At 37.0% G+C, this 12,635-nt stretch overlaps 2 protein-coding genes across 6 annotated transcripts in view; one reads left to right on the top strand and one right to left on the bottom strand.

Annotated features, from left to right (window-relative positions):
- LOC105164841 (peptidyl-prolyl cis-trans isomerase CYP95-like) overlaps positions 1-5,921 on the bottom strand; it is a 6,935-nt gene extending 1,014 nt beyond the window's left edge. Inside the window, 14 exon segments of the mRNA XM_011083638.2 lie at positions 85-150; positions 268-489; positions 491-1,015; positions 1,092-1,242; positions 1,323-1,411; positions 1,800-2,151; positions 2,400-2,527; positions 3,039-3,156; positions 4,011-4,049; positions 4,135-4,159; positions 4,460-4,548; positions 4,856-4,910; positions 5,053-5,182; positions 5,822-5,921. Of these exon segments, the coding sequence (XP_011081940.2) occupies positions 85-150; positions 268-489; positions 491-1,015; positions 1,092-1,242; positions 1,323-1,411; positions 1,800-2,151; positions 2,400-2,527; positions 3,039-3,156; positions 4,011-4,049; positions 4,135-4,159; positions 4,460-4,548; positions 4,856-4,910; positions 5,053-5,136 (1,943 nt within the window). The 5' untranslated portion in view covers positions 5,137-5,182; positions 5,822-5,921.
- Positions 7,208-11,689, top strand: LOC105164840 (pentatricopeptide repeat-containing protein At3g54980, mitochondrial). Of its 5 annotated transcripts, XM_020694819.1 has the most exons (4): positions 7,208-7,888; positions 8,003-10,024; positions 10,785-11,120; positions 11,370-11,689. In XM_020694819.1, the coding sequence occupies exons 1-2, from the start codon at positions 7,347-7,349 to the stop codon at positions 9,924-9,926; spliced, it is 2,466 nt and encodes an 821-aa protein (XP_020550478.1). In that variant the 5' UTR covers positions 7,208-7,346; the 3' UTR covers positions 9,927-10,024; positions 10,785-11,120; positions 11,370-11,689. The 5 variants fall into 5 exon arrangements, with proteins under 5 accessions (XP_020550478.1, XP_011081939.1, XP_011081938.1 ...); XM_011083637.2 differs by having other exon boundaries at positions 7,208-10,024; positions 10,785-11,059; positions 11,392-11,689; XM_011083636.2 differs by having other exon boundaries at positions 7,208-10,024; positions 10,785-11,059.

Genomic DNA, 12,635 nt, shown 5'->3' with positions numbered 1-12,635 from the left:
CCAAAAAGTGGCAAAAGCCAAAAAACAGAAGAAAGTGATGCACGAGTACTGAAGCAAAGTTAATAATGCATAACAATCACGGACCTGGGAGGAGTTCGTCCTCGAGGTGGACTCCTGTAACGCCTAGGAGACCTTCTGTAACTTGAATATCTACATGTTAAAAGCAGAGACAATAACAAAAGGAACAAAAGTCCTGGAAATCAGAAAACACCAGTTGTGGGTGTACATGCGTTTGAATGGACAATGAGGGGGATGGCTGATGCTTACCGGTCACGTTCACTTCTACCACCGTAATGATATGATCTTATAGGGGAACGATCAGGAGAGCGACTCCGGTAACGCCGGACATAAGAGTACTGGTCACTAAAGCCCCTTCCTCTTCTAATGCGTTTGGGCGATCCATCAGCAGAACGACTTCTTGATGAGCTTCTACCACGATCAGTGGCAGGAGACCTTGCCCTACGGCCTGCACTTACAGGACTCCCAGAGTAGACTGACTGGACTTTGGGTAGGGCTTCTCCTAGGTGGAGCCCTACCAGAGCTTCTACTCATACTTCTGCGTGACGATCTTCTAGGGCTTCTGCTTAAGCTCCTAGGAGAGGGCTTACCCGAGCTCCTGCTTAAACTACGTCGAGAGGATCTCACGGGACTCCGACTAGCCGACCTCAATGATGACCTCCTGGATGAGGTTCTTGGTGGAGTCCGTGCAACTCTTCTGGGAGGAGAAACTGTGGCACTTCTACTACGGCTTTGTCGAGGAGAGCTTACTGGGGGGCTCATGCTGCCACTTCTTCCCTTCTTGCTCCTTGGTGGACTTCCTATTGGACTCCTGCTTCTACTTCTAACAGGACTGTTACTCCTGCTTCTGTCAGAGATCTGCTGGGGCCTCCTGCTAACACTGGGACTTCGGCTCCTGCTATGTTTTGAACCAACTCCTGGAGTTCTATGAGTGCTCCTCCTAGGACTAGTGCTCGTACTCTTACTCATGGCTCTTCTAGGACTTAAGCTTTGACTCCTAACATTAGACTTTAGATAAATGACCAGATCGTGGAGAATAAGCATAAGCAAGATGAAGTTTAAAGGAAACAAACCTAGATTTGCTCCGACGATCCTCTACTAGATCAGGTTGTCTATCAGCTCTTTGATCAGATCCTATTTCTAGTCCAACACCATTACTTTGATGATCCCCATTTTCTGCCGGGAACTCACCCTCTTCCCTTTCAGACACGTCAACTGCCTCTCCTACAGGGATATTGCATAATGATAAGAATGACAATTTACTCAAATGAAAAAGATCTAACAAAGGATAACAGCTATCTTGCCAGAGCCTTTGCGCTTCCCATCCAATGCAGCATTCTCCTCAGAACTACTTCCACTTTTGCTAGCACTCTCACTATCTGAGGCACTATCCCTACAATGTTTTCCACACGATCAAAGTTAAAAATCATATAAAATCGTCATCATAAACAATGCGACAGGCATACAGTTAAAAGGTTGCAACCAGCAATCTGAAATGGCCTTGTTTCAATATGCATATCAGCAGGTCATTGCAGCAAATAAAGTACAGATACAGATTCAAATCAATATTCATCCACATATCATCAATCAAGAGCAAACTAATGATTGTTTTGGACTCAAATGATCAGAGAATTCTAGCGAACACCATTTTATGAAACTCATACAAATCAAATAATATATTTATTTGGAAACATAAATATCAATATCTGAAGGGGCATAATAGAACATCTAGAATATCAACTAGAATAATAAGTAGGTCTGAACAATGACGCTGCTACTACCTTTTCAATTTACGTCTGATCTTTTTATCACGCCTTCTACGACGTCTTTCATGTCGCCTATCCTTCCTTCTCCTATGCCCATGCCTATCCCTCTTAGCTCTCTTCCTTTTCTTGCGTCTATCAACACTTGATGCGCTAGTGTCACTTAAAGAGGTAGCATATGAATCAGAACCACTATCAGATTCAGAAGACTCCATATCAGCACCCGATGAACTATCCGATTCAGATGTGTGATATCTTCTTCTTTTCCTCCTCTTCTTTGAAGATTTCTTGTGCTTTCCCTTTCGTTTTGCTTCATTGTTATTTTCTTCACTGAAATCCCCCGTTTTCAACTTATTCACCTTCTTTCTATCTGCACAGACAAAGGAATCAATGGCTAAGAAATACACAAAACATATAAAAACCCAATTAATAATATGGCAAGGCCCTTACAAAAACAAACTCCATTATTCACCAATTCTAAAAAAGGAAAAGTGAATTAAAGAAATGAACATAAAACAATACAAGAGCCTGATATAGCACCACTGCCATAACTCCCCAAAAGGAAAAGATTTTTCATCTGATGTAAGTGTATAAATTTGAAGCAGCACTGTTTCTTACCATCATGTAATTGTCCAGAATTTATTATTTTCACAGTCACAGAAGGTTTCCCCTCTTCATCCCCAGCATTTTCAATCTTCTTCAACACTTCATGCCCATCGACAAGTTCACCAAAGACAACACATTTCCTGTAGATCAGATAACAACAATCAATCAAGGGAAACACAAAGAGCAAAGATATACATGTCAAACAAACTAGAATAAAAACAGAAAAAATGTCTCCTTAAGTAGCTGGCTGAAAAACAAGTTCGGTTATACCCAGCAGATATACATGTCAAATGAGTAACGCAAAGAGGTTGAATTCATCCTATATGCAACATCAAGAAGGTATTCGGAAACATCTGCCTTCATTTGGACATTAAAAGGCCAAGGTTCTCAGCGAAATACAAATCCAGTAATTTTCAAGCTTAGAACATGTAACTAAACAGGAAGATCCACAGAATCTTATATCTTTTATAAAGTACAGTAACAAGGAAAAAGGACTTTTGACAGGATCATCTAGATAAGTGGACAGTTGTTAATGATAATTGAGCAACTAGCATCAAAGGCGTTATAGGAGAAATACATGATATTTCAATACTAATGCTCTGACAAGCACGAAAAGTTAATTGAATTTGCAGAAAGAACAGAAGAGGAAACCTATCAAGACGACGATCAGCCTTAAAGGTGACGCTGAACAGCGAGCCCCGCTCGTCTCTGTCAGCAATTGCCATAGATAATAAACCAGGGCCATCATGTTTCAGTTTTGGAGATTCATCTGAAAGATATTAATAGTTTTAAGTAGCTATTTCTTTATGAAAACTGGAAAAGGGTATAAATAATCCTCGACAATACCAGCACATGAAGCGATTCATACGACACATATGCCAAACAGTCCATCAACTCCAAAAAGAAGAAACACAAAGAAATATGCCTATACTCTGCTGCATCAAAGAGAATAAGCAAAATATCTCCATAGCTCCTGTTGCCACTAATAAACAGTAGCAGAGCGCAGTGCATCAGTGATGATTTGGTCTTACATTTCTTAAAACAGTAGCATACCACAGTGTAAACACAGCCTCCTGTGCAACTAACAAGAAAAAACAGATCTTTCAAGAAGAAAATCCTAAAAACAGCAGCTGAACTACTGACGGAAATTTCTTTAGGTCTCAACTCTCAAGTAGTTTAGCAACTTTTGTCAATCACACATTAAAACACCAGGAATGATATAAGGATGAAGCAACATAAAGTGTTGAACAAAATGCAAAACCAAGGATGTACAAGGCAGACAAAACATTTAGATTTCCTACCATTGTGAGAGAAAACAATTGTTCCAATATCATTTGGATTGAAGCTCCAACGCAGCGAGAATAAGATCAAAGTCAGCCACAACCTTCACAGGCAATAGAAAAGGAAATCCACTTGCTCTCAAGACAAAAAGAAATAAAAATAAAGAAACATATAAATGGGTCTACCTTGTTCATAAGTTTTTTTGTTAACCACTATATACATTTCAAAATTGGAGGTTGCAGACACACATGATTTCTATAGGTAGTTATCAGTTCTAAACAAGAAAACATTTTTTTAAAGATATACATTAAAAGGAGAAACAAAGTAAGAGCAGACTGTTACCTGGAAACTTCCCATCATATATACTTTCTCCATAGTTGCCTGCGAAGTAAGAGATAAAGTTCAAGTTATACAGCAGAAAAACGGAACAAGAGTATATTATAATACCAGCAACATCGTAACATACCATCTTGACGAAGAAAATCCCCTCCCTGCAAAATAGTTAAATGACATTAATAAGAAATCAGTAGAAATATAATACTTATTCATAACAAATTTCACAGCAAGCTTCAGTGAATCTTATGAACTTAACAATTTAGTAAAAACAACCTTAAAACTATATCACAAGAAAAGCAGTCATGACCATCTGCCCTGTCACAGGATAAACGAGATAGCTGACTAATATATAAAGACCAGTTATCATTTATTTTCAACCAAACACATGTGCTTGAGCAAATTGATCGTATGAGACATACGTTTCCTCAACTCAAAAGAGAAAGTGAGCAACATACCTGAGCCAAATGTCCTTTCTCAATACGATGAAAAAATGTTCCTTTGTAGTGTAGTGGCTTCCCAGTTTTAGCACTAACACCTTTTTCACCTGAGGAATGGGATGCATGAGATTAGCCTGATTAGGAATTAGGCATATATCCTCCTCTAATAGGGATAAGAGCTAACAAGACCAAATAATCAAGTTGAGATCTCTTGAGAAAACTTATTAGCATTGTACAACAACAAGCTCACTGAACACTGGGTTTTAAGGAAAATGGACTACATACTTCAATATAACTCTGGCTTCAAGAAACCTAGACAGACCACATAAAACTGGGAGTAATAAAATGAAAAGAAGCAACCACAAAGCCGTAGGGTGAGAATAAAAGTAGCAAAGAGATAAAGGGCAAAGCCACCTGTACAAAGAGCGCGAAAATTTTCAGCAGTCCTGGGAGCAACATCAGTGAAGAGCTGCATTGCAGGGAGAACAAAAAAGCATACCGGACCAGAATATCCAATTTAGTGAAGAATGCAGTGCACTGATTAAAATGAAGTTAAATTTTTTAATAAAGTTGTAATTTAAAGAAATAAAAGTTAGAACATAATAAGATACCTCAAAAATCATCCTTTCAACAGGATCTCCATCAATCGACACATCCAAAAACACTAGCTGTTTCTTCCCTTTAGTTTTCTCCATGCTCCAACTTCACTAATTCACACAAACATCAATAATATCTGCCAATCTAGTTAGCAAAAAATACCATGTGAGAATATTTACAAACAAACCCTTCTGAAGTAATGACCAAGCAAAATATCCAACTCAGAAGCATACAACCAATACCAATTTCAAAAGTAGTGGACCAGAAAAAAAAGAAGAAAAACACACAAAGAGGTACAGTTCATGCAATCGGGTTAAAGATTTTCAAGCTAATTTGGTTTCCTACTATATGCAATCATTGCTCAAAGGTGATTGTCTCCCCGGCGGTAATGGCCGAAGGGGGAGCACCTCAACGACACCCACCATTAAACCACCTCAATGTCAAGAGAACTTACACAACAACTAAATCTAGGCGGACACGCACAAATACACACAATTACACCGAACAACTGAATTCAGAAACATATCCGCAACCCACCAAAATCACCGAAAACGGGTTTACGGAAATCTAATACATCAATAATCTGGATTTACTAGAACTACAAGGCAAAATTAAAACTTCAATTACACCTGAAAACCCGCAAAAGAACAAACTGAAAAGGAGAGGCCAATCCATAAAATCAAACACCAATATGAATCCAGTGTCAACAATCTAGCAAGGATTATAAACAGAGAACTGAGTGTGTGTACGTATGTATGTGGTCAGGGGTAGGGTTTTGCGCACCTGAGAAACGACAGCTCCTTTCCCCTCCACAGAAATGTGACGATGAGAGAGAGTGAGTGTGAGAACAAAGAGATTGATAAAAACCTAGACTTAAATTTTAATTTCCTTTAATGTCCCCGAAATAGATATATGAATCGGCCTATTATTTTAGGTGGAATTTTCAAATTATCTTTATTATCCCCTATTTTTTAATTTATTCATACTCATTAAATTAAAAACTGAAATCAATTGGTTTGTTTTTCAGTTGATTATTCATTTATGTTAAAACAAAATAGATATAACACGTTTAATTTATTTTTAATATATTAATATTTATTTAATACATTGTAAAACAATCATATCTTAAAAATAATCAAATTTTATGGTTTAAATATATCGATTGTAAAGTTATATTTTGACCTGAATTTAAATTTAATCTCTGATCAAACTAAAGATGAAATGAAAGAATATACTATGAATCTCAAATTTAACTAAATTTAAATATGGTGAGCTCCATATCCAATAAAGTTCATTTCAAACCTAATCAATTACTCATAAGAGCATGTGTTGCTTGGTTTGATCAATTTGGTCGGGACTAGTAATTTAGGCTAGTCCCAAATTTACTTTGAATGATTCAAACTTGATGTTATTGAAGAGCCATTATAGTTATAATGTACGGACGCTTTAAAAAAATATTTGGTGTTGTATCGGACATAAATATACCTTGACAAATATTGAACGTGTGGGACATAACATTCACGTATCAAACAATATAAAAGGAAAAAGAAAAAAATAACATAGTGATGGACACATTTTGAGTTTTTTTTCTTTATAATTGCAAAAAAATTAGGTTGTCTTTAAAAATAAAAGAGAGAGTTGTGAGCTTAGAAAAAATAAAATAATTAATTCACTCCTTGCAGATTAAGAATTTTTTGATTAAATTATGATAAGTTTGAGAGATGGCCATGATGATTTGATAAATTTGAAGGTTAATTTTATTTTCATTACGTACGTTTTTTAAAATAAACTGATTATATATATGTTTTAAGTTCATTTGATTAAGAATGTAAATATAAAACATGCTTATTTTATGTTTTATCTTAATATTTAAATTTTATGAGAAAGTGAGAATATATAATAAAACATATATTACATATAATTGTGTTAGTATCTTGTCGTATTGTAATTTTCAACTTTTTTGTATCATTACATTCATATTGTATTCGAGTTCGTGTCCATACATCATAGTCTGACTGTATAGCTATTGTTCCCAAAAGGCAATTTGAATTTTTGGCCAAATAATCAAATGTGGTTTATTTATTTTTTATCAACTTACTGAAAGAAATAAAAAAAAATACATCTTTTATTGAATAATAATCAATCATATAAGTGCAGATTTTAGAGATGGAAAGTTGAAAGAGAAAAAAGGCAGGCTGGAGAAAACAGAAAAAAGATAAGGAAAACACGTAGCCAAGGGTTTATTAGGGCTTTGGGGTTCTTCCACTTCCCACTGCCTGTCTTCTCCGAAGGAAAACTAACAGCGACGATGAAGTCCTTGGTTCCTTTTCCTTCGTCGTCTTCTTCAGTTCATTCAAGACTGCTACTCTCGTTCAGCCAATACAAGTGTTTATCATCTGCATCTTCTTCTTCTTCCTCCATCGGGGAAATTGCCGGTGTACCCGTCCGGAGCTCTGATTCTGTTGAAGCAAACCCAGCTTCAGAACCCCAAAACTCAATCAAGATCCAAACTTTTCAAAATCCATTTGCTGATAACACACGATTAAGCCAAATCTATGTTGTCGACACCCTTTTATCTCATATAAACGACCCTTTGGCCGCTCTTGAGTACTTCAGGTCGGTTGAGAAACAGCCCGGTTTCGTGCGAGAAATTGGGGATTCGTTCTTCGTGCTGCTTCACATTCTGGTAAGTTCCCGTGATCATCACGGTGCAGCTAGGAATTTGCTTAATAACTACTTGTCCGGTGATTCTGCCCCCTCCGGTGTTGTACTTGTTGATCGCTTGATTAACTGTTCGGAAAGATTTGGTTTTGGCCTGAAGCCGCGGGTTTTTGATTACTTGTTGAATGGGTATGTTAAAGCACGGCGTTATAAAGATGCAGAAGATTGTTTCTATTTATTGGTTTCTCGTGGCATAACGCCACATGTCCGTATTTTGAATAATTTCTTGAGCTCATTGATTAGGTCAAATATGATTGACGAAGCAAGGGGATTGTTCAGGGACATAGTTAGAAAGAAACAAACTTATGATTGTGCAACTGTGTACATGATGATGTGCTCTGCTCTGAGAGAAGATAAGGTGGAAGAGGCTCAAAAGTACTTTATGGATGCAAAGATTAGTGGAATCAAGCTTGATCTTCCTGTTTATTGCACTGCAGTTCGGGCCGCTTGTATGAAACTGGAGAGCAATGTTGCATGTGGCTTGTTGAATGAGATGAAGGAGAGGGGTTGGGTTCCTTCTGAGGGTACATTTACACATGTAATATGTACTTGTGTGAAGCAGAGGAATATGATGGAAGCATTAAGGCTGAAGGATGAGATGATTAACAGTGGACATTCCATGAATGTGGTGGTTGCTACTAGCTTGATGAAGGGCTACTATCAGCAGGGCAATCTCCGCAGCTCTTTGGCACTGTTTGATAAGATTGTTGAAGATGGAGTTGCTCCAAACAAGGTCACCTATGCAGTCCTCATAGAAGGTTGCTGTATTGATAGAAACATGGTGAAGGCTAAAGAGTTATACATGCAAATGAAATCCGCAGGTATTCCACCAACTGTCTATATCGTAAATTCCCTTATTAGAGGGTACTTACAAGCTCAATTGACGGATGAGGCAATGATGTTATTTGATGAGGCTGTTAAGGATGGCATGGCCAATGTTTTCACTTATAATAATCTAATATCCTGGTTCTGTGAAGGGGGAAGGGTAGATGATGCTTGCAGGATATGGGATAAAATGATTGATCAGGGGGTTGAACCAACTGTGGTTTCCTATAACACTATGATTATGGGGAACTGCAGAAAAGGGAATGTGGATGTCGCATTGGAGTTACTTTCTGAAATGACTGAAAGGAATTTGAAAGCAAATGTTTTCACATATAGTATATTGGTGGATGGGTATTTCAAAAAAGGTGAAACTGAAAGGGCCATTGGACTGTTTGATCATATGGTGAGTTTGGGGATTGCCCCAACTGATGTCACATTCAATACAGTCATCAGTGGGTTGTGCAAAGTTGGCCAAACCACTGTAGCAAAAGCTAGAATGGAAAAGTTTGTATCGATGGGTTTTATTCCCATTTGCATGACTTATAATAGCCTCATTGATGGATTTGTAAAGGAAGGTGATATGAACACTGCACTGGCTGTTTACAGGGAGATGTGTGAAGCTGGCCTTTTCCCCGATGTTGTTACTTATACCACTTTGATCGATGGGTTCTGTAAAAGACAAAATATAGATGTTGCATTAAAGATGCATAATGAAATGCGTGCTAAAGGTATTCAAATGGATATAACTGCGTATAATGTTCTTATTGATGCCTTTTGCAAAAGAGGTGACATGAAGAGGGCATATGAACTTTTTGATGAGATCCTAGAAGTTGGTCTATCTCCAAATACGGCTGTTTACAATACCATGATTGGTGGGTTTAGGGGCCTGTTTAATATGGAAGCAGCACTTGATTTGTATAAGAGAATGAAAAATGAGGGGATTCAATGTGATTTGGCAACATATACCACTTTGATTGATGGGTTGCTAAAGGTTGGAAATATACTGCTCGCATCGGACTTGTATCAGGAGATGCTTGCCAAGGATATATTACCGGATGTTGTTACATTCTCTGTTTTAGTACGTGGTCTTTGTAATAAAGGACAATTGAAAAATGCTCGCAAGATCCTGGAAGAGATGCTTAAAAAGAGCATCACTCCTAATGTACTGATTTATAATACACTAATTGCTGGATATTTCAGAGAGGGCAATTTGCAAGAGGCTTTTAGGTTGCATGATGAAATGCTTGACAGAGGTCTTGCACCTGACGATACCACTTATGACATTCTTGTAAGTGGAAAGTTCAAAGAGAACAGCTCTCCGCTGGGAGCTTTAAGTGTATGAATTGTCACCTTGGTATCATTGACAGTCTACTTTTGTTGCTTCAAAGAACAAAATTTCCTTGCAAGGACTTCAAAATGGAGTGTTCAAATCCATGGAAGGTAATCGTTCTCATTATTATTGTTGTCAACTTAGGCTGTCCTTGTGCTTTAGAATAACATTTCTCTTGCTCTTTATTTGTTTTCATTTTCATTGTTATCTTTGATTTAGATTTAATGCACAACTTTATTTGGAGACCGATTTTTCTTACTTGGTCGCCTTTGCACATTGCATAATTGCTTACTGCATTGTCCTTTCATGATCAAAGAATAATTGAAACTTTCTGAATTTAAGTTTCTACATGTAAAACTCATGCTTTCAAATGCTATGAAATAAGATTTTGCTGTATAATTCTGAATTTCCTTTCCTGTATTGGCTACAATGTTCAATTCAAGGGATCCTTGTTTCTAGAGACTGTTAGAACCATTAATATCTGGTTCTTTTGAATGTTAAAGAGTCACCTCTTAAAACTGGAAAGTGATGAGAATGCTAATTGGATCTTTGTAGTGCTTGAAATCTCTGTTAACATGACGAAATGGTTTAATTCTTGTCTTGGTGTTCTTCTCATGAAAAATAGTAAGAGCAACTGGCATACTCCATTTGGACTTTTAACTGCAAAACCTTTCCTCAAGCAGATCTAGTCTTAATAAGATGAGGAACAAAAAGTTGGATTTTTCTTTCTCTTCCATCAGGTATACACTTTTTGCAGGATGACGATGATGTCTTCTGCCAACGGGCACGCAATATTTGATAAATTCTAGGAAAAGGCCGATAGAGAAGCTTTCCAAGTAAATTTTATTCTATAATTTCTTCCTATTGCAGGTCTACAGGAGAAGTCATTGTTGTTGTAAGCTTCAATGCAGCCTTTTGGGCTTGAGGCCTTATGCGGACATGCTGAGAAGTTAAAATGAATGACACGATGAATTCTGGATTTAACTGCTTCAAATATTTTAGGATATATGGAACTCATCTTTGGCCAGAAATTGAAGACCACGAGTTTTCGCTTTCTGTTGTTGCAGCTGGATCAAAGTAAAGAAATATATGGAGCTCAGGTACATGGTGTGTTAAACCATCTCCAAGTGTGGAACTTACACCAAGTAAGTCACCAAGTTGCAAAACTAACGAGCATCTCTGGGACAAAATAGATACCTTTTACTGGTGAGATTGAAAAAACTTCTCATTCTCACATTAAACATCAATATCAGTTGTAAACAGTTTATATTTATAAAATCTTAATTATAGCTTGAGTTCCCTTTCAGTTGCTCTGTTTGTTTGTTGCGACTGAGAAGTCGCAAAATTTTCACCTAATTGAGTTTATTTTTATTCTTTTTGTCATCCCTGTGCATTTTTATCATTTCCATTATAAAGATAAGCAAGTCAAGACTAATGTAACCACATTTCTTACAGAGTTCGGGCTCTTTTGCTGCAGAAGTTCTTGCAGCGTTGGGACTGTGGATAAAAAGCGAGAGGGCGACCGTCCATGAATCAAAATATGACACTATTCTTTGATTTATGGATGGGTCAAGTAAAGATGCAGGCAACTAGCACTCGGGATGAGTTCTTATAGATTTGAGACCAGACCAGACCTGCCCTGCCCTGTCCCGAACCCAAAAAATTGGAAGGTTGAGATGAAGCTACACTCATTTTGTAAATTTTAAAAAATATAAGACGTTTAATTATTATTATTATTATTATTCACAATAATTCATCAAAACCAGTTTTTACAAGGATCTTTGTAAACCATTTCTCTGATTTTCCTCTTTAGTTACAAGAAAATCATTCATGCTCATGGTGGGACTCTGCATGCTGGAGCAGGGCCCATCGATGAGCACGTCAAATAAGTAATTGCGGCTTTGCCATGTCCGAAAGACTATTGCCACCTGCTAGCGAGACGAGCTGAGAATGGGCTAAAAATCAATTGAATTGAATCTTTTATTTTTTATTTTATATAATATATATGGATTACAGTGTATAAATATTAATCATCTATTTATTTAAAAAAATATTTTATATAGGTGATATGTATATATTAAGAAAAATTAGAGAATATAATAGAATCTGCATAGGAAAATAAGGCACAAGCTTGAGTGGGCGGCAAGGCCGTCGCCATCCATTTGCCTAGACGATGAGGTTGTGTGACCTTGCATCGCCCTTGTTTCGCCGTCTATTTGTGTAGACGGTGAGGTCGTCCTGCAAAAAGGGAGTGACCTCGCAAATAGGTAGACGGTGAGGTCGTCCTGCAAAAAGGGAGTGACCTCGCATCTATTTGCGTAGACGATGAGGTTGTGTGACCTCGCATCGCCCTTGTTTCGCCGTCTATTTGCGTAGACGGTGAGGTCGTCCTGCAAAAAGGGAGTGACCTCGCATTGCCTTTGTTTTGCCGCCCCTTTGTAGAAGATGGCCAAATCTAGGCGATGTTGCCTCATCATTGAGTGCCATCTTCGGCCATTAGTGGCCAGCGACAAAGAAAAAGAAAAAAATTATTTTTTAAAAATAAAAATATTTTAAATAATATTTATAATAAATAATATAATATAGAATAATTAACATAATATAATTTGTTAGTATTTTGATATTTAATTAGTGTATTTTATGGAAAATAAAATTTATTGAAATATATTTAATTATTAAAAAAATAATTTAATTAATAATATATAATTATTATAAGTAGTT

The sequence above is a fragment of the Sesamum indicum genome, linkage group LG6 (assembly GCF_000512975.1).
Source record: "Sesamum indicum cultivar Zhongzhi No. 13 linkage group LG6, S_indicum_v1.0, whole genome shotgun sequence".
Lineage (NCBI taxonomy): Eukaryota > Viridiplantae > Streptophyta > Magnoliopsida > Lamiales > Pedaliaceae > Sesamum > Sesamum indicum.
This window is presented reverse-complemented; position numbering and strand designations above follow the sequence as displayed.

Coding starts and splice junctions, on each gene's coding strand:
- LOC105164840 (XM_011083637.2), top strand. CDS start 7,347: ATGAAGTCCTTGGTTCCTTTTCCTTCGTCGTCTTCTTCAGTTCATTCA.